The 22,636-nt window shown below is 34.7% G+C and overlaps 1 protein-coding gene across 1 annotated transcript; it reads left to right on the top strand.

Moving 5' to 3' along the window:
* The first annotated feature begins 4,082 nt into the window (after positions 1 to 4,082).
* LOC128550176 (interferon-inducible GTPase 5-like) lies at positions 4,083 to 22,232 on the top strand. The gene is made up of 2 exons (XM_053528635.1): positions 4,083 to 4,241; positions 20,998 to 22,232. The coding sequence occupies exon 2, from the start codon at positions 21,002 to 21,004 to the stop codon at positions 22,193 to 22,195; it is 1,194 nt and encodes a 397-aa protein (XP_053384610.1). The 5' UTR covers positions 4,083 to 4,241; positions 20,998 to 21,001; the 3' UTR covers positions 22,196 to 22,232.
* Positions 22,233 to 22,636: the final 404 nt, after the last annotated feature.

The raw sequence follows: 22,636 nt of genomic DNA, 5'->3' as shown, positions 1-22,636 counted from the left end.
AAATGTTAAAGCATACGGATAATTGAAGAACCTGCTTAACGCAAGTAAAGTGCGACAGAGTATTTATATGACATCTGAAAACTGCGATTACGTGTTTTAAATGTAGCCTGTTCACTATCAATATATTTTCAAACGTACGTATTGTATAATAGTAGATAATTATATCACAATACACAAATTTGTACAATGAAGGCAAAAGTTACTACACATATAGGTAAAAGAATCATATATACCCTAAGTATGTTTTCTTTTTTGCGAACCTTTAAATATTTTGAGAAAACCCCTACTGTAAGTACGCAGTCCGCTATACGCAGTCCACTTCGAAGTAAGTTGAAACTCTCTATTAGACCTTTATCACGGACACGGACATGGAAATGTAAATGTAAACTTACTCTGTACAGCGATCAAATTTGAGGGGTTTTCTCAAACTCAAACACATTATTGGAATCATGGTAACTTATTGTACTTATTGTACTTAGTGTGTATCGAGAATATGTATAATTATAATAACAGCGCATTGACTTTTAAAATGTGTAGAGGTAAAGTTGAATCCTGTAAATTTGCATGCTGTACATACTTACAAAAACAGTGATCTGTGACGTATTTGTAACTGTTTGGGAAAGGATGGGGTGCTCTAAAACAACTAAAAGATACACAAGGAATTAAAAAAGAAAGGAATATGAATAAAAATTACAAAGATAACTGACGGTCGGTGTAGGAGTGTAACTGGATGGTTTAAGGATCTGGGTGTTTGGGACAATACTTAAAAATTAGAACAACATAAAACTTATTTGTTTGTTGTCTCATGTTTTGGTAGTCAGGGTGTAAGAATCAGAGGGATGGAGGAAAATAGATATTTAGAAACAATATCAGCTATAATACAGCCTGTAAACACTGGATCCTCATATTTTTGTTGGCTAGCAAAGTAAGTGGAGGAAAGGGCTAATGATACTTCCGAGGAGGCTCTAAGTAGCAAAACAAAAAGACTACTTTCTGTAACAATTTGGAACCTTATTTCAGTTAAACGCGCAATATAGTTCTAATCACAAACGACTGTAACTGACATTTATGAAGATCGATTATCAGAGATTACCTGTTTTACGTCAGCACTTTCGAGAGTCGTGATATAGAGCATGTTCAAAACGAAAGTTAAGTTATGCAATATATTCCGCTCCGGTTGGTAAAACATTAGTATTTCACAGAAATAGTACCTATATATATTTATTTGAGAAGCTTACTTTATTACAAAATAAATAATGTGGTTTACTGTTTGTTCTTACTTGCCTATTTGCACTTTTGAGATACGAGATGAAGCTATTGCCAGTTGTACAGGCGTAAGGAGTTGGAGCATGTGAGAAATTTATCCTTTAATAAGATCAGTCCTTAAGAAATGTTGCCTTTTTATTATAGTGATTGTAGTAAGAAAGCACTGAGAAGGTTGACTTAAACATTGAACCAACACTATTACAAAATATGAGGTTTAATGATTATAGGGGCGGTTACTAGAAACATTTAGAAGGTGGCCAACTTTGACCCGAGCGCAAAGAGCAAAACCGACACAGACGTCTGTGTGAGTACATATTATAGAAATCCTTATTCGCTTAAATTTATTGAGCTTAATTACAGTAAATGACAACGAGATGTTATGACAAAACTTTGTTTATAGGTAGCTTTCTAATATAGAAAGGCTTGGATATATATGGGGTAGCTGCTTATTTGTTACTGAAAATAGAAAAATCGTTTTCGGTCAAGAGTTTATCACCATACATGAGAAAGAACATAGTTAAAAAAAACACCAGCTTGCAATTGCATTAGAGCTGTTTGGATCAAAGTCGCTGTATCTAAGTTAATAGATAATGTTCTGCCATAAACTATACTTATTTGAGTGAAAAGACCTAGCAATGGTCTATTTGAGTTGAGGTCAGAATTGTTTTACCTAGACTGTCAAAATAATTCTCAAAAATTTCAAAAGTAAAAAATAGTATTTTATCAAATGACAATAAATAAAATTACAGGTATGTGACGTTTGATTAAACTGAACATGGTATTTTTTCATCTGATGTATATGTAGATATAAAGTGTTCGTCTGTGTTCTCCTTGAGGACAAGATTTATTCGCAGCAGACGAGAGCACTACCAAGAACTATAAAGATATATGTTGTGCCTTGATAATTATAATTACGCGAAAACCTTTATTATATTAATATATTAAAAAAACGAAATCCTGTGGTTACAATTTTTGTGTTTTGAGAAAATCCCCAGATATTGACCATAGTACATAGTACGATTACATTGTCCGTGTCCGTTATAAAGGTCTATTAGACCTTTACAACGGACACGGACAATGTAGACGTACTGTGTACTATGGTCAAAATCTGGGGGATTTCTCAAAACATAAAAATTCAAACACATAACCGCAGGGATTCGTTTTATTTTTTAAGACATTCAAATTCAAATGTTTTCATCTTATTATCAAGACAGAGCACATCTTTATAATTCTTGGAAGCGTTATTCTCTGCTAGGAATAAATTTTGTCCACAAAGAGAACACAGACGAACACATATATCTACATCTTACGAAAAAAATACCATGTTCAGTATAAAAAAATTTTAAACAGTAGATTTTTTTTCATCCTAATGACCGAAAATACATTCTTAAGACAAGTCCTGATTTACGTTAGCAATAACCAAGTTTGGTAAGAATGTTTCTCAATCAAAACTAAATTCATTTGCCGGTAGCTGTTTCTTTGTTTAGGTACAATAATATTGACCCCAATTCAAGCAGCCTGAAATGCAATCTTAAGCTAGAGTTTTTATAAGCATGTTTTGTGAAAATATGTCATTCCAAATCCAAAAAACAAAAACAAAAAACGAAAACCTTTGTCTCTATTTTCAGTAACAAACAAGTTGAAGTTAGCTGCAGCTGCCAATACATCCAGGACTTTCCATCTTATATACTACCTATAAACAAAGTGTTATCGTAATATCTCAGTAAAGTGGTTAAACAATTTAAGCGAATAAAGAGCGTTGTATAGTTCTCACCAATGTTGGTGTCGATTTTGTTAAAGTTGTCCACATTCTAAACTTCACTATCAACTGCCCCTATAATTATCAAACCTCATATATTGTAATAATGTTGGTTAAATATTTATGTCAAGCTTCTCAATACCTGCTTAACTACGGTCCTAGGCTCCAACTATTTAACGTCTACACAAGCGGCACTGGCTTCATCTCGTATCTCAAAAATGTATATAGACAAGTCAAAACAATTAGTAAACTACCTAATTTTTTCTGTAGTGAATAATGCTTCCCAAACTTTTTCAACTTTCATTTTTGAACCGGCTCTATTTCGCTACTCTCAAAACTTGTCAAGTCAAAAGTGCTAACTTAAGAGAGTAAATCTATGCAAATCGCTCTACATGCATGTAAGTTACAGTCATTTATGACTATAACTTTGTATTGCCCGTTTAATAGAAATGCGTTTACAAATTGTTACAAAAAGTAGCCTTTCTTTACAACTTAGTGCCACCTATGAAGTATTATTAGCTCTTTCTTTCACTCACCTCATTTGCTACCAAAAGCAGATGGAGTCAGTGTTTACAGGCCGTGTTATAGCTCATTCTGTTTCTAAGTATCCATTTTCCTCCAACCCAGTGACACTTACACCTAGACCACCAAAACATGACAACAAAATAAATAGAATTTTATTCTCCAAAACATCCAGACCTTTAACCCCTCTCCCCTCCCTCAAGCCACCCCCCTCCACACACACACACACACACACACACACACACACACACACATACACGATACAATTCTACACCGACCCTCAGTTCCTTGTCTTACTTTTCATTGACAGTTTTCTGTAAGCTTACACAACATGCAACTTTACTGGGTTAAACCTTAATCTCTACATATTTGTTTTAAAAAAAAATGCGCTTTAATTTGTAACCAGACATATTCTCACAAGTTCCAAAACATGTTTGAGAAAACCCCCCAAATTTGAAAGAAGTACAGAGTACGTTTACATTTACATTCCCATGTCCGTGTCCGTGATAAAGGTCTATTTATAACCGTATTGTTTGAACAAATGAATGTATCGTGTGCATGAAGGTTTCCGTAATAATAAACTTGTTCAGCTGTATAACAAAACACTGCGTAATTATATACAGCAATCATTACTTTACTGGCTTTACATTCGCATGGTGGATAATAACGATACTGGTATACAGTTATAATACAGGTAAACAATAAATTAGCTTAAATATCATAAGTTTGCTTTTTGTTGGTCGTATTTAATTAAAACGCAATATCACTTTTTGCATATTTTGTCACTGCATGTACTTTAAAAGATACAAATGCACATTTCTGGTTTTTGTAGTGCTTGGTAATGTAAGGAAATGTTATAATAGAAAATATAATATTCAAAATACCTCGTCTGACGGAATCGCTTTATAGTTTAGATGGCAGGTAAGCAAGTAAAAACATATAACGTACAAACTAGACATGTTGGTCCGCGGCTTAAATCTCTCTTTGCGTCTTTTTATTATTTGTTTGATTAATATCTAATTGGTTATGTAATCGAGATGCCTCACAATGTTGTTCAGTAGTAGAAATAATACCCTTTCAAAATAAATACGTCTATAGGTCAGACTCGGGTGACAGTTACGGACTACAGTCAAGCGACACTGTTACACATCACTAGAACGTTTCTGTCGGCTCTCATATATATTTCTGTATGTAATTAGTGCTGCGAAGGATGAGAAGCCAAAAATATCAGCAATATGTCATCAAGTTATAGGAGATAATACGACCAGTTGAAATTCAAGAATAAGGGCCATCCCGCTAATGTTGTTAAAACGTGCGGCCCAACCCAGAACCCTTTTGCTTTTATATATAATCTGAATATCCATGTATTTATAATATTCTTAAATTTAGGTCGACTTTTGTATGCATGTCTTGAAAATTTGTATTGAAGAAAGCAATAAAATATGATTAAACCAAAGATATTAGAATACACCGATATATTTCCTCTATGATTAAGAAATAGTACGAAATAAACTCTCGTCAGAGGCCTTATATAAGCCTTATTCTGTAGATGATAATTTTTTATAAATAATTCAAATTATATTCTTTCAGTTTCAAATATGTTGGAATACGGTACTTCCGATTTGAAAATATTGCGTTTATGGCCTTTATTTAGCACACTACACATGATAATAATACAGTTTAAATATCTTATTTAAAGAAGATTACAAATCAGGATATATACAATAGACAGTTGGCGAAAGCCCAGAGAAAAAAATCCGTAGGCATTTTTAGTACAATATTGTATCATACATCAAAATGTTTGTTAGGGTATATGGAATTCAGCCAGGGTGGATACCAGGCTCAAATATCCCTATTCAAGTTTTCATGAGGCCCCAAAAGGGGTGCACGTGATAAGAAATAATAATGAAAGTAAAATGTTGTTTAAATTACAGGTTAAGGTAAATCTGACTTAGATATATAATAGAGTGGAAAGATTCAATTATATAATATAATTTGAGGTATAAATGTAATTTTCAAGTGAAATTAAAGTCTAAGAGGCTCTAAATTGGGGGTTCTCCGTCAGACGGCATTTACATGATGATGAGACGTATCCAATATGTTAAAATTTACGGTACATTGGTATTAAAATGTAATTAAGAAATGAATGTTTATTCTCTATAGTATCAAGTGCATATAACATTTTCTTTGAAACTTCATATATAATTCAAGAGGCCCCAAAAGGAGTTACACTCAAAATGAACAATTTTAACTGGACATGCTGCATATCATTTTTGCAATCAACGTAACATTCAGTTAAGTGTGTGGATATACTCGCGCAGTCTTAAAACATTAACTGTACTAAAACCTATTGTGTAAAGTAATTTTATTGTTTTTATTACTGCAGCATCACTTACTATTGAGGTCTGAGAACACTAAAACTGAGAGTTTCGCAAAACACTTTGATACATATAGAATAAGTAACTCTGAGAATTTCAAGAAATTGTAGAGCCAATACATATACATTTTACTTCGCTGCATTTCATTTCCTTATTTTCATTTAATTGTTACTACAATACGAGTGCGTAAAATATCGGTTTATTTGTACTAACTTTTGAGACACATATTGTCAAATTGCCCAAATATGGAATACTGAACCGATATATACACTCAAAAAAGTAAACAGGCAATATCACTTTCTGGCAAATATTTCATTGTTTTTGAAAAACACAGTGTGTAAATATTTGATGTACATTGATATACACATATAAATTGCCAAACTTTTCGAAATTCCAGTGCATTTGAAGAATAGTGAGAGCTATCTTGTTCACTCTGGTGTTGGTGTCGCCTTTGTTGACATCCTCACCTTGGATAAGTTTTGAATGTAAGTTCATATCTTAGCAACCAATACATGTTTTGGATTAAAACTTTACATAAAGCTTTTGTGTCATCTAACCTTTTGAAATAAAAATAATCTTGACTGAGTTTAATACAAAATGTGATTTAATTTCAACCTAGAGTATTTGGTAAAAGTTTAGCATGTACCTACAAAACAAGGTGTATTTCAGAAACTACATGCATTTGATTAAAATTTCACATAGTGCTTCCGGTCATCAAACCTCGGGAAGTAACATATATATGGTTTTGTAAGTCTTGACCAGTCATGGTCCTTGTTAAACTTAGAAGTTGTTGAATAGTCGAGCGCAAGGCTTTTGGGCAGCTTTTGTTATTAAAATCGTTATCGGACTTTATCCATGGCCAGAACCGGCATTTTTCAAATATATTTTGCTGAAGCAGTGGTATGCCATAAGACCAATTGACATTCAGTTGTTATGAAATGGTGGAGTCACCAGATGTAATAATAATACTTCAATATGGAAAACCTCGTGTGATATTACACGTTAATGTTTGTAATCGCATCTACATCACATAAAAGTGTTTTGCAAGGTAAAAACTTCAAACTTATCAAACTTAAACTCTTGGTCAATTTATTTTAATCATTTAACAGTATCAAGACTTTTGGGGATATTTGGTATGTCATTCCTTACTGATGATCGAATTTCTGTATATCGAAATGTAATTAATATGAGTTTCTAAGGTGGTAGGGATATGAATTACAACACAGCTCATGTAACACAAGTCATGCTTAGACTGTCCTAAAGAATGGATGTTGCATTTTTACTTTTTGAGAGTATTTTCAAAGCACAAGGCTAGACAAAACAAATTCGCAAGGACAAATATTCATTAAGAAAAACTACGTTTGAAGAAAGAACCTACCCCCTCAAACAAAACCCCCATATCAGTGATTGTATGGATGTGTACATGATTAACTTTACACTTAATATACATGAACAAAGTAAAATATATAGACCACGAGAAAGATACGGACACACAAAGGAACAAAGTGGAGCACAGATTTGGAACTGTCAGTTGCAAAAACTTAACTTGGAAAGTGAAGTAAACCTTTCTCCTAATCCTTCCAACTTTTCACAGTTGCATAACAATGTAAATAAAAGACGTAATGGCAAAGTATGTACAATACGAAATGCTTCTGTAAAATTAGATACAAAGTAAGCCTAACACCTATTAAGACATGTACTCAGTTCTTTTAACCTGAGCAAAATAGGCTTCTAGAGCATAATAAGCCTGGAACTGAAAAAAATGACAATTAACAATGTTAAGCTGAAACTACATGGAGGGCCCTCAGGTTGGAATCTAGCCCTGACCATCACTAAGGTGCCAGGAAAATCATTTCATGGAGTCATTTGTATATAAAAATGCTAACTCTCAGAAATTTTTACAAGTATAACTATCGTTAATAACGAACAACAAAATAAACATACTTATTCTATTATCAAAATTGTAAACAAACAGATTTCACAGGTCCTGGACATTCTTGTTCCTATAGCATGAATAGAAGTGAGTATATGAGGACAAAGAAGAGCCGATATCTACAACCTGCAAGGCACAAAATTACACAAAATACTAATGATTACATTATTTTTGAAAATATTAGAATTTTCTAGCCCTTTTGTGGCTGCTTCATAAACACCACCTACCACAAACGTAGCTGGTTGGGAAAATAGGTGCTACATGTTCACATGAACATCAGTGATCCTTTCCAGGTAATGAAATACTTACAATAATAAAATGTAACTATCAGCTGTGCAGTGTCATTGTGACATTTACTGAAGTGGACACACACAGTACTGGTGTCATGTGGTACATGAAATGTTGACCTCCAGATTGAGCAGCAGAAACCTAAATACTTGACAACTGCTCCGCTGATACCAAATTGGTTAAGAATGTGCTTTGACTTGTCTTTCTGGCTAGCTGAATCAAGTGATCTGATTGTTGTTTGGGGGTATATTCCAATGTTACAAAAGGAAACATGTATAGGTGACATTGCCTATGAATATAATTGTAGGCTTGCTACTAGTATATCAAGAGGGCACACATTTAAGAATAATCTGGTCTTTGAGCTATATTTATACTATGGCATATTAGTTAAAGTTCCACTTACATCCTATTAAAGAGATAAGAGTACCACCATAGATATAAAATGGTGAATCATAAATCGTCATATGGTAAATATATTTCAGCAATGATTCTGTTAATTAATAACAACTTATCAATGTAATTTATCATGAAATGTGAGTAATTTAAACCCCCCTTTGAAGCCTCAATTTTTTTTTGGTGGGTGGGTGTGTGGGGGAGGGGGGTGGGGGGGGGGTGTAAAATAACTTACCTAAGAACAAATATTAAATTGCTGTGAAGAAAATGTTCTGGTAAATTTTATGGTTTACAACATAATGAAAGAAGAGGGCAATTTACCAAACTTTTTCAACAAACTTTAAAATTTGCTTATCAATTATTCTACTATAACATGACCCCATAATGATGCCTTTTTTATTATTTTGTGTATTAGAATGCCTGTTACACACCTGAACCTTGAATACTCAACCTTACTATCGTAGAGATTTCATAAATAGAGTAAAAACAATATACTTCTAAATTATGCGATACCTATCAAAAATTTCAAAATATTTTTTTTTAAAAAACCCTGTAATGGGCCTCAAATTCTAAAATGATTAGTGTGATGAACATATTTATTCATATTACAATACATGTAATCTAAAACAGATACACATTTCATCAAATAATGAAAATTTTCTTTAATTTCCCTTAAAATTGAGAAAAAACTAATTGTCCCCCTTTGGGGCCTCACAAAAAAATAAAAATGGATTTTTGAGCCTGGTATCCACCCTGGTTGAATAACGAACGTTTTAAGGTATGATACCATATTGTACTAAAAAATGCCTACGGATTTGTTAACCAGGCCTCTTTTCCCAGTTAGCCAACTGTCTACAATTAAATGTGGCCTACTGTAATAACAACGTCAGGATATATGATTTATTTATATATTAATTTATATCTCATATGTGCACATCATAACAAGGAATAAAATACATTATTGCAATCTGATTCATGGTCCTTAATTCTCTTTAAATTCTACTTTTAGTGCTATGAAGTATCCTAATATCTGATTGTCATTTACAGTATGCTAAGACAAATTTACACACAGTATAAAAATACTATTGCTGTTACCAAATTATGAGTACAAAGAATTAAAATGATTTTTAAGCATGTTAAAGCAGGTTTTTGCCGTTAATTTAGCAATTCCATCATAAGAGCATACAAACATACCTTTATGTATATCGTCCATACCATTAAAATTCACATTGATACCCTTAGCTTTATCAAGTAACTACTAAAGTAGTAGTAAACGATTTCTAAGAGGTTGGTATGCAGAGCATTTAGTTATTACATGTAGTTCTGTCTTGACAAAATGTTTACATTGAGGGCAAAATTTAATCTTGCCATTGACAGCAAGAAGTTCATACCTTCCAGTCTCAAGACCGAGGGGTGTTAAACCACATCTAAATATGGCGAGTGTTGTTCTATGTTTCATATGCATATGCATAGAGACATAAGACTCAGTTTTGAAATGTGATTTGAATAGTTTATAAGTTCTGAGCTTATTTCTGTCACGACAAGGTCCAGCATTACTTAATCAGTTTCACCGGTAACAGATATAAATTATCAACAAAATTACGAAACATTTTTTATGAAAAATGAGTACATGTATCTTGCAAATCAATTTGATTCAAATATTTGCAAATTTTTACATCTAGTGCTTGCTTTTTATTACAGCATTCATAGATCCTATAATTCCGTGCGACTGTCTAGCTATTAATCTCCACTCCCCCACATGCGGTGGTAGCCAACCAAGTTTGCGATACAAAGGTGCAGTTGGGGTTTAATCCCCAATACCTAAGCGAAAGGGCATAGCCCGAATTTCCACAGTAGGGCTTAATTCCCATAATCCATAACATGCCTTGAAGTACTTTCATACAATTTTTTGGAAATATTATATGGCATGACGTTTTGACTTTGCTGTCAGGAGCTCTAATGCGCTTCCAGCACTTTGCACCATAGACTTTGCGGTTTTGTCAAAATCTAAATGCTCATCTAAAAGACAACCAAAATAGGCCTCAACTTTTAAAACATGTTCACCCCATGTAGGACTGTGGGATGTTCTGTTAACTGGTTGTGGTCTAAAATGCACAATATTATTTTTTTAGGATTAACTGTCATCATAATAGTTGAAAACCAGTTGGACAAAACATTTAAGTACTTTAAATAAGTTTAATTCTCAGCTACTATATCAATATCATCAGCATCCAGTAAAATACAAACAACTTCATTTTCAGTTTTAACTTCTTTGCCAGTAGCCTTGATATATAAGTCACTAAATCATCTAAAAACAAATTGCACAGGAATGAAGATGATGAACTGCCTTGTAACAAGGAAACACTATCAAATCAATCGGTATACAATCCGTTTTCCCTACTAAATGTTGACAGAGAGAGATATAGTGAACGCCAATTATTAAACATACTACCCTTTATGCAATTAACAAACAGTTCCTTCCACAAGAGACATCGGTTTATAAAATCGTTCGCTTTCCAATAATCAATGAGGGCACAAAAGATAGCCTGTTCAAGTTTTATTCGTTGTATTTATAATGTTATACAATGTAAATGCATAATCAATTGTAAAGCCGTTTTTTGTTCATCGGTCAATATGCCCAAGTACCTGTTGTTTAAAATTGAACAGTAAACTTTATACATTGCTCATGAAAGAGCTGTACCTCTATAAGATAATGGAACACGATGGTTTGTTGTACTGGAATAAGGTACAGGGACAATAACAACTTTTTCCCAAATTAGGCGGAATAGTTAGGTAAAGATAAAACTGGGCAAATATTTAAAAACATATCGTTTGTAATGTTGTCAAGACCTCTCGTCGTACCCACTTAGCTTTAAAATGACTTGTTTTACCACTTCTATTAAACTGGTCAATACTACAATCAGTATCTTCATCGTTCCTTCTAAAGAGACTCCTACAAATGTAAAATAATGTTTCTATCTATTCAAAACAGTATAGATATCAGAAGAAGTACAACCATCATCCAATAATACTTCAGTTGGAATACCGGTACCTTTCTTTCCAGTTTCTATCTTATGCTCTTCTAGAACTCTTGTTGATTTATTTCACAGTCTAAAACCAAATGTTCTTAGAAATTAAGCCAATAAGACGCTTTGCTCGTTGGACGGCTCTGTCAAAATCATTACGAAAGATGATAGGTAATGGTAGATTTCTCGGAAGCACAGAGTACCATAAACACAGCCTCAGAGCCACGCATTTGCAAAGTATGTCTACAACAAAAAGAAGCTGTAACGGAAAAATATTATAGACCGGTCGCTTCAAAAATCCAACAATAACATATAAATTTTATGCAAAATATATTGAAAAGGGGGAAGAAGAGGTAGGGGGTAGATGGCGAGGGGAGGGGGGAGTGGTGGAGGGGAAAGTGTAACAAGGATGGATATTCAAAAGGAAATGCTACGTTCCTTTATCACAGTTACCCTACAACGTAAACCACAGCAGCGCAGACACTCGCGCACGCACACATCACTAATTTACATAAACAGACAGAGTGAGACCGTAATAAATGTGTTTTTTCAACACCCTTTTACCCGAGGCACTATTACATTTAAGCAAGTTCCTTTCCAACAAATACAGGGAATTCCAAAGCCCTGTGGGTCATCGTACCACCATGCTTTAGCAATACATCTTTTTTATTATATGTAGTGAAAAAAACAGTACATTTAATCTTTTCAAGTCTTACACAAATCCGTATAAGCAATATCCAGCATACATCTCATACTCTGTTCAAGTTTAGGAACAGTTACATGAAGCTTATTTACTACAAAATGTCGTCTGATACAAACATGTCATATTTAGTGTTCAACCCTCCGAGTACATCAGTATCAATATCAACATTAGCCTTATCTGATTTAAACTATTAAATCAGTGACACGTGCAACAGAAAAATCATCATACATAGAAAATATTCATGTTGTACTATGCAATAGTCGACAATCGAACATTCTTTATTGGAAATGTATGTAAATTCATTGTTTCAACAATTTACGACCATTTAGTACACACATGTTACACTCACTAAGGAACTATATTATGTATATTCAAAAATGCAACAGATAAATCAACTTACATGCCATCACATTTACACACCATACAACCAAATGAGTGAATCATTCGAACAATTTATAACAGTGCTCGCACACACGCACACGCACACACACGCACACACACACACACACACATATATATATACACATAGTAAATTCATTCTGGTGATATTTGAAAAAGGGCAATCAGGGATTCTGTCAAGTACAATTTAGATATTGTTACCCTTTGAGATAACAGAAATTAGCGCGTGTTACTTAAACTCCTAGAAGTGACAGTATCTCTTGCACATTTCTTCAAAACCTTTAAGACTATTTACTTTGTGAATATTTATAGGTATATATTTCCAACAGCTAGAACTATAAAAGACATGTGTTTTTAAGAGTTTGTGTTAAGTAAAGTCTTTACCATTCTAGCATACCAGAGGTCGACATTGCTTCCCTAGATCGGGATTTAACGAACCTCTGATAAATGAGATTGAGTCTTTATCTGTATTTGATATTACAGTTATCAATTCCGACATATAGATATGTGTCAAACATTTATCTTTGTCTTATTTTGAAAACTTGTGCCGACGTGTGGTTTTTACATTTATCAAGGTAGTGTTTTATAAAGATCAGCTTATGGAGTTCTTTTAGGTTTGTAATGCCAACTTAATGAAGATACAAATTCATGAGAAATTGTTTTCTGTGGTCTAAAAAGTGGCATTAAAGGCCTTTTATGTATTTGGAACTAGGGTCCGACTAGAGTTAAGGAACTCTACGAGGAATCTTGAGTTTCGTAACGACATGACAGGGATCCGTAATTGAGCTATAGTGTGGGGCCTTTACACCTAACCTACTGACAAACATATATCTTTGCAACAAGAATCGTACCATCATGAAAAGCTTTATGGTCTTGCAGTTCACGTGAAACGCATATGCTTTAAAACTCCATAGCTCCCCCTCATTACGGGGATAATTTAAATCTCCCGAGCTGGCACTTAATACAAAACCGAAATACGTGCACGTTAAAAGAAGATTTATAATTTAGTAGATTTTATACTATCTGTGTGGATTTTAAGACCGTATTCCAAAATTCGGACCATGTCGGAAATGATTATACCTTATTTATATTCGATGGACGATCCGTTAGACTAAGTGATGAAATCGGACCAGTACATGTACAATTGTGCCGTTATACATCGCAACAATTTGTACAAATTAAATATTTCAAAGAAATCATACCTTTTTTGGCCTCACACATTTATATGGGGGCATATAGCGTTGCTGCTGTCTGTACGTACGAACGTCCCGAAATTTTGTGTGTCCAACTCATACCACACTATTAGCCTAGTTTGCTTCAAACTTTCACAGATGAACAAGCTAGATGTGCAAATGGCCGTAAACGAAGGAATTGTTTCTGTGACTGTTTCTACCGCAGTCATGGCCCTTTGATAGTTTTGTCATATAGAATATAGACAAAAACCTTCTGTGTCCAACTCCTCCTACACTATTTGCCTGATTTGCTTCAAACGTTCACAGATGAACAAGCTAGATGTGAAGATGACCATAAAAAAGGGGTTTTCTTATGTGAATATTTTAGCTGCAATTATGGCCCTTTGGTAGTTTTTGCTACAGAGGATGGCAGAGTATGTTGGGGCATCCGTGCCCTATGGACACAAATCTAGTTTGTTAAGGAGTAGGTTTAATTTATTACAAAATACATCATCTGGTTTTACGGATTTTAATATATTGACACATTTAACCAACATTGCGAATATGCCGCTAAGAACCGGAGTTTGAGACAATACTCATTTAATTTCAAGTTAAATTATGAATAGACCACAGCTTCACTTAGACACTAAACAGGGATTAGCTTTCTATCCTGGTTATGTATATTAAGTTAACTGTCGGTATTATGATAGTGGCATATCAATCTTTGCTTGATGCGAACTAAATTACAAATTGTCTTTATTTACATGGTTTCCTCTAAGAAATGTTTCTTGTCTGCGATAAATAGTGTGACTGGTTTTTTAATTACCCTAAATATTTACTAAAATATATTTATGGACTGGTAAACGTATTGTTTCGACGCCTGCAAAAGAATTAATAGACGATATATTATTTGACATTTTTGTGTTATATCGTTCAGTCGTGTGCAAAAGAATAAAAGGACCAAATGGCTTTACTTGGCGTCTTAAAGTCTGGTGCCTTTCCACCCGTGACAGAAAAAAAAAATATTTAGCTGCCGTCTTTTCATTCTTAACCAGCGCTACAACGATAGAAATCAGCCAGCTTGAAATAACCTTTTGAAAAAGAATGCGAAATATTGAATATTAAGATCTGTTATGCCTGTTTGACTACTTTGTTTATGTAAAACTATTTAAGTCAGACAGAAAATAAGAAATAAAAAGACATGCGTTGGCTGTTGACATTTGTTTGACTGCATTACTAATTTAGATGTAACCAGACACCAAAATCAATGTCACAACATAATACTTCAAACGGTAAAAAATAATCATAAATGGAGTCGTAATTTGAAATAAAAATATAACATACGGTGGCATTTCTGTACCATGCCACTTTGTCCCCGATTCTTTTATAGGGTATCATTTCTGATCAATCCAGTAACGGTGTATTGAATCGATGTATAGGACTTTGTGGATATTCTAAATTTTGAATAGATTCTACTCCATATAATGAAATAAATATTTCTGGTCGGGAAGCACGACTTTTACAATACAGCAAAGAAATCTTTTCATAATCAATATAAAAACATTGACTCATAAAACATAAAAATTATGTTCAATATTTTGTAAATAATTTGAATGGCATTCTTCTATATCAAGGGTTGGAATGCGACACTTTTAAATTTAAAATAGCGCGTTTATGTGCTATATGACTGTGTCAAATCATGTGAAATAGAAAACTGCAAAACAGACAGACAAACACACAAAGAAACAAAGTAACAAATAAAGGAGTTTTAACCGATGCATTAGCATTTGGGAAAGTCTATAATTTTCTGCAAATATTCAATATGACGATAGCATTAACAGTGAGTGATCATACTATGCAGAAAATAATGTATAGGGTAAATGTACATTTACATAGCTACGTTCAGACAATACTAATTAACACAGTAACAACGTTAATTCTGATACCTAATTAACAAATAAGCAAGACCTTTGAGTTGTTTATCGTCTGATTTACCACGGTTTAGAGTTTAGAGGCGTACGAATTGAACCACGAGGGCGTTAGCCCGAGTGGTTAAATACTGCAGCATCTGAACAACGAACCGTGGTAAATTAGACGATAAATAACAAGAAGGCCTTGATTGTTTTCATTCTGATATGCTCATTGATATGTTTTAATAAATATTATACTGGACTTCATTTACGCGAGGAGTAATGTATCGGACGTCATGCGACAATATGACGTCATAATTGACGTCATAATGCTTTCTCACCGGTCCCCGCGTCAACCGTTGTTTATCGCAGAATATACAGAACTTGATTTTCTTCTTTGTTTAACTGGAAATCAAATCGAGCCATGTTAGAATTTGGGTTTAACACAGACACTATTATAGGTCATATGGCGACTTTCGATCGTCTTTCCGTCCGTCCGGAGCCGTATCTCGGAAGTGGTTTGGAATATTGAAATAAAACTTCAAATACATGTTCACTACTATATGGAAATGCGGCACATCGAGTTTAAGTCAGATTGCCCGAGTTACACCGGAGTTATGGCCCTTAGTAGTTTCTAGTGTTTACTATATAGGGTACTATAAATAAGGCAATTTTTGCTTCATCATCATAATGTGGTAGTGCACACACAATCCCATCAGGATCTCTTTAGTAACTTCAGAGCTATTGCCCTTTAATTGTTTAAAAATCCACATATTTGTACATAACAGACTGACCAATTTGTAGAATGTTATTGAACTTCTTTCATTTTTTCCATTAATATTTATAATCAACATGTGAAGTTGTGTACCCACACCCAGTCAACCCAACCGCCCTGGTCACACCCCATCTCTCTCCCCTCCCCGACCCCATATATTTTCATATTTTCTTTCTTTTTAACCTTGAACCTTTCATTAATATTTATCAACATGCACAACTGTACACTCCCCAAACTCGCTCCTGCACACTGTCACCCCACTAGCCCGATCATGCACCCCAACCCGAAGATTTATTTTTCATGTTTTATTTTCCATCAATATTTTTATTAACATGTGAAGTTTCGCACCCTCACCAGTCAAAGCTCGAGGTCACAGTGACCCGGAACAGTTAAACCGTTTCCGGACGACAACGTGAGAATGCTAGTGCCTATGATCACGAAACTTAATAGGGAGGTTGATCATAACCAACAGATGACCCCTTTTGATTTTGAGGTCAGTAGTTCAAAGGTCAAGTTCATATTGGCCCAGAACAGTAGAACTAATTTTGCTAAATAACTAGAGAATGTCTAAGGTCAAATGTGATACGGAAGTCACTTATAAATCATAACGGTCAATAAGTCAATAAGCGTATGTGTTCTAAGTAAACAAATAAACGAAAAACGAGCCTGAACAAAAACTGCCTGCCCCAGTCCCTCAAAGTTTTAATGGTCTTCCCATAAGGGTTTGTAAAAATCTGAACAAAACTGCCGCCAACAAGGAGCGGAATGTTTGTATATCTATTCCCCATGTATCTAAGACTCGGGAACCGCTTTGTTATTTATTCTCTAATTTGTTATATCCTAAATTCATTTATGGATATCACAAAATTGATGATCCTGTTTTGTCTCTGTAGACTATGGAGCATTTGTTTACCGATTTGAGACTCTATTTTGTGGTCGAACATGGGTTTGATTAATACTCAGTGTATGAACTGGATGAATCATTCGTTCATCATTACTATTGAAAACAATTAAAATGGTTTATCGCGGCCAGAAATTTGTACAAACCGGACAGAAGTTGCGGAATTGTCATTTGTGCAGGAAAGAAGCGTTTACCATAATTTTCTCAGAGGGGGTCCGATCCCCTGTTCCCCCCCCCCCACCCCACTGAAAATTTTGAAATTTAGCACTTCATGTTTTGCATTCTGGGACAGTTTTATGGACTAACCTGTTAAATTTGGGAAAATGATAAAATCAAGCTTTCTTGAAGGTAAAATTCTTAGTTTCTTTTAGATAAATAGATTCTAATATGAATTATGTCGGGGTCGTATGTAGCAGCAGCCGCATATACTTTACATGCAGTCCTAATGTTGCCTTTATCGAAAAACATTTTCTTTCCTTCTTGTCTTCTTTCCTTTCTTAAAGATTTTCCAGAGGGGGTCCCCCCCCCCCCCCCCCCCCCCACCTCTGGATCCGCGCATGGTGACATATCATGCTTTCTGTTTATGCAGGTAAACTTGTGTTTGGTTAAATTTCAACAGAGCACAATTGTCTGAACAGTGTACAAACTCATTACTGTTTTTTTCAGGCAAGGGTGGAAAAAAAGTGGTAGACAATGAAAGCAGTAACAGTTTTATTGAAAAAAAAAATAAACAATGAGACAAACATTTCCAACATCTTTGGACGGTTCAAAAATCCCATGTTAAACATACGATAAAGCCCGAAACGCGTGGAAATGTTCCGAGTGTAAATCGGGTGAAATAGGCGCTCTATGTATAAAGTTAGATTATGCGTCTAGATTGATTAAACTGGGCGAGTCTACTTACTTATTACTTGAGGATGAAAAAAAACGTGTCTTTTAAATGTTGCTCTTAAACAAGGTTGGCGGTTGAACTACTAAAAGTACAACAACAGTTAATTCACAACAAATCGTACGGTATGTTTTATAATCAGGAGAAGCTAGTCGTATTTACGCTTATGAGACCTGTTTCACCCATAAGTAAAGAATTCACAGGTCCATCATGAAATATTTTCCCCAGCGCGCATATACTTGTCCTATTCAATATGATCGCGGCCGCGACGTAGACATTTAGATATCGATAGAAATACCTATACATTTACGTAGGCGTCTACTAGATGCTCTGTTCCCACGGCAGTAACAATTGTTGTTACGAGTTGTTTGGATCAGGGATTAGAAGAGTATATACTTCTATCACTTTTAAACATCACTTTTCCGTCCGTCCCATATCTTTCACTTCGAATACTGTTCTTTTGATATATCTGGAACCTTTAAGATATTATTCTGAAAGCCTTTAAAGCAGGTTTTAAGGAGCATAAGACAACTTAATATACTAAGTCACATAAATCTGACTTTTGTTTTGAAAAATAAATTATCGTTTTAATTAGATAATGTAGAAAAATTGACATTTCCTTGAATAGTTTTGAAACTTATATCTGTGTTGGATTCAATTACACAAACACTTTGAATTATATGGCTAGTTTAGACATCAAGGACCATAAGTCTGCGATATATTTTTACAAATAATGTATCGTTGCTACTAAGAAAATATGGGAATTAAAAAAAAAAGAAACCAATGGATGTATGGGCACTTCACGTTAAACTCTTAGCTCATGCATCAAGCTTACATAAGTACTATAATCCTGATTGCTATCATAACTGCTTTCTCTTTTCTTAATTTATCAATAAAACACCCATTCTGTACTATTTGTAATTTTTACACATTTAAAACATGTAAGATAATACCTTTAACTCTACTGAGGGAATATGGTATACCTTGATACGTTTGTATAAAGATAGATGCATTTGAGTAACACGAAAAGCAATAGAAAAACCATTATTCCATTATCCTTCTGCCAAATTGAAAGTAACCGGGTACGATGAATTGTATTTATGTAGGGATAACACATATCTGAAGAATCTCGAAGGATTGGTTGGTGCCCGAGCCCGTAGGCCGAGGGTACCAACGTATTCCGAGGGAGTCTGAAGATGTCATAACACGAAATGAACATGCGGTAACGCTATTCTAGCATAAATTCCGAAAAAATACATGAATACATTATCCCTCAACGTCATTTAATTTCCATGAAATGCGCGGGAACATCTGAATTGTTTTTTTCACGTTGATGTCATTTCCTTTTGAATTATCCGTTTTGGGGCCGTAATACGTTTACGCTTTGCTAAGGAACGTGCGTATACAAAAAGGTATTTTAACAGCACGTGAGCGCGAAAATCTCTTTTTTTTAACACACGTTTTCTCTCCTGTTAGAACACTCCTGAAAAGTGACAAGAACAACAGTTTTATGCTAGAATAACTATTATAACATTTTCAAACAAGGCTTTTAGTAGGGGTATGAATCACAAGTAGTGACAAAACAAGCTAATATTGTTATATCTGCACCTAGTCTGTATACATTTTACCGTATATTGTTTAAAATCTTACCACACCACATCTTTATCTAAGATCTATAGTTAATATCTTAGCCTTAAACAGTTCTCTCAGCAAAAGTTCTAACTCCACACCTACAATTTTGGATATATGTCGCTAACCTTTGGACATATTTCAACAAAATTTGGACACTATATAGATCAAATGTTTAATTAAAGTAATTCATGAAACAATTGCGTAAAATGGCAAATTCATTGAAGCGTGAACAATTTGAACAGTACAACCCCCAAAATAAAGTCACACAATCCGAGATCTTAGTATCCCGTGTGCCCTCTGGCAGCATTAATAACGGCTGTACACCTGGAACGCATGAATCGAATGAACGGTCGGATACGCCCCTGTGGAATAGCATTCCATGTTCTTACAACAGCGTTTTGTAGTTCATGGAGATTGCGAGGAATAGGTCTCAGACTCCTGACTCTTCGCCCAAGTTCATCCCACAGGTGTTTAATGGGGTTCAAGTCAGGAGACTTTGAACGCCACGGTAGTACACGAATGTTATTTTCGTTTCAACTTGTTTTCGAATATTATTTCATATTAAACGTTGTTTAAGCGTGTACTTCTCGGTTTGATATGCCACTCTCGACCATTCCGACGGCGCACCCTTTCTCATCTAACGTCATCCTGCACATATTTGTGGAAACAGGAAACTTTTATTTTTTTCACTGTGAACTGATCACACAGATTTCATATACACATATTTTGGACCGTGTAGAGCGGGCGGTAGATACCTAAACATGAAAAGCACGTAATGCACGTGCACGTAGGAAATCAATGAAGGAGAGGTTATTTGTTTAAAATAATATCGGTTATTTGTAGGAGGATACGTAGGTACTTAGCAGACGTCCTATAGATACATTACCGGCTATAGCAAGAAAAATATCTATATTTCAAGTGTGGAGTGTGTACTATTAAAATGTAAAATGTTTTAAGATAAAATCCAATTGTAAAAGTGTTGAATATTTCAAAGTTTGACATGAAAATAATGAAATGTATCTAAAACCCTAAAATGCTTCCATAATTTTAGATCTATGGCAGGCGCATTCACAACACTCTCTGATGCCATGAAAAGGGAACTTGAGGAGGCAGCCAAAGGTGGAATTGCAAAGTTGAAAGACTTTATCAAGAACAAAAATAGTGAGTGGAAGAAGATTCCTTTAAATATAGGTATAACGGGGCAAGCTGGGGTAGGAAAATCAAGCTTTATCAATACGATTCGTGGCATCACAGCAGAGGATGAAGGTGGAGCACATGTAGATGTAGTCGAGGCAACGATTGAAATAAAACCCTACAAACATCCCATAAATGAAAATATGATTTTCTGGGATCTACCTGGAGTTGGATCACCAAAGTTTCCCCGCGACAAATATCTGGATCTGGTGAATTTTGAACGGTTCGACTTTTTCATCATCATGTCCGCTAGTAGATTTCGAGATGACGATTTATGGCTAGCTGTAGAAATTCGCAAACTGAACAAGAATTTTCATTTCATCCGAACGCAAATTGGTCTAGAGATTGAGAAGGACAAACAATCACATCCTAAAACTCATGAAAAATCAAAAGTGATAGAGAAAATCAGAAGGGATTGCTTGGAAAATCTTGCCAAGGTAAAGCTCAAAGAAGCGTCGGTTTTTCTCATTGACAACTACGCTCCTTTGGATTTTGAGTTTAATGATCTTGCATCGACATTAATCGATGAAGCTCCTGAACGTAAAAAGGAAGCCATGACACTGTCCATGTCATTGCTTACACATGATGTTTTGAAAAAGAAAATTGAAGCATTGAGTAACAGAATCTTAAAAGTTTCTATAGTCTCAGCGATAGGTGGAGCGATACCGATACCTGTGGTTGGTGCACTTATTGATGGGGCACTCATGTTAGAAGAAGTTATTTTCTACAAACAACAACTTGGACTTGACGCGAAAACTATGGAAGATAATGCACGTCTTCTTAAGACAGATGCCAGAGAGTTGGAGAAAAAATTATGTCTGCGAAGTCTTACCATAGCAGGAACTGCAAAAGGTCTGGTACAAGGAGCTTCATGTGCTATTGCTGATGAGGCCATCGAGAGTGCATTGCCAATTGCAATTCCTGTTATAGGCAGTTTTGTTTCTGCCGGAGTTTCCTATGGAGTAACAGTATCTGCTCTGAAATACTACCTCAAATTGTGCTCTGAAGATACATTCAAGATCAACGAAGAACTAATGCGAAATGCACTGAATTAGCTTAATGCCAGTACGATGGTACAGTTGCAATGAGGCAAGTCACTTTTTATATAACTACATACATTAAACATTGTGACTAACTTCATTAACTGCTCTTCTTATTATATAAAATGTGTGTTGTTGTCTTTTTTGCGCTCGCAAAAGCAGCTCTCTAGTGCCGGTGTAATCTATGTAATCTAGCAAGCATATGAATGATAATATACACAATTTTCTGTGCAAATTGGCAAAGGTATATGCACATGGCATCGGCATTTCTTTTCCAGTTGTATTGTATATATTGTCACATGGTAGAAATTCGAAAGTATTTAAGCATAAAGACTGGTTGGCATACTTTTACGTGTAAAAGTACGTGAAGTGTCTTGCTCAGGTTTCAATAACGTATGTATACTGCAATGTTAAGGTATATTCTATAGCCAAAATATCGACTTTATGGTGCTAGTC

This window comes from Mercenaria mercenaria, chromosome 17, assembly GCF_021730395.1.
Source record: "Mercenaria mercenaria strain notata chromosome 17, MADL_Memer_1, whole genome shotgun sequence".
NCBI lineage: Eukaryota > Metazoa > Mollusca > Bivalvia > Venerida > Veneridae > Mercenaria > Mercenaria mercenaria.
Note: the sequence above shows the minus strand (reverse complement) of the source record. Positions and strands in the feature narration are given on the sequence as shown.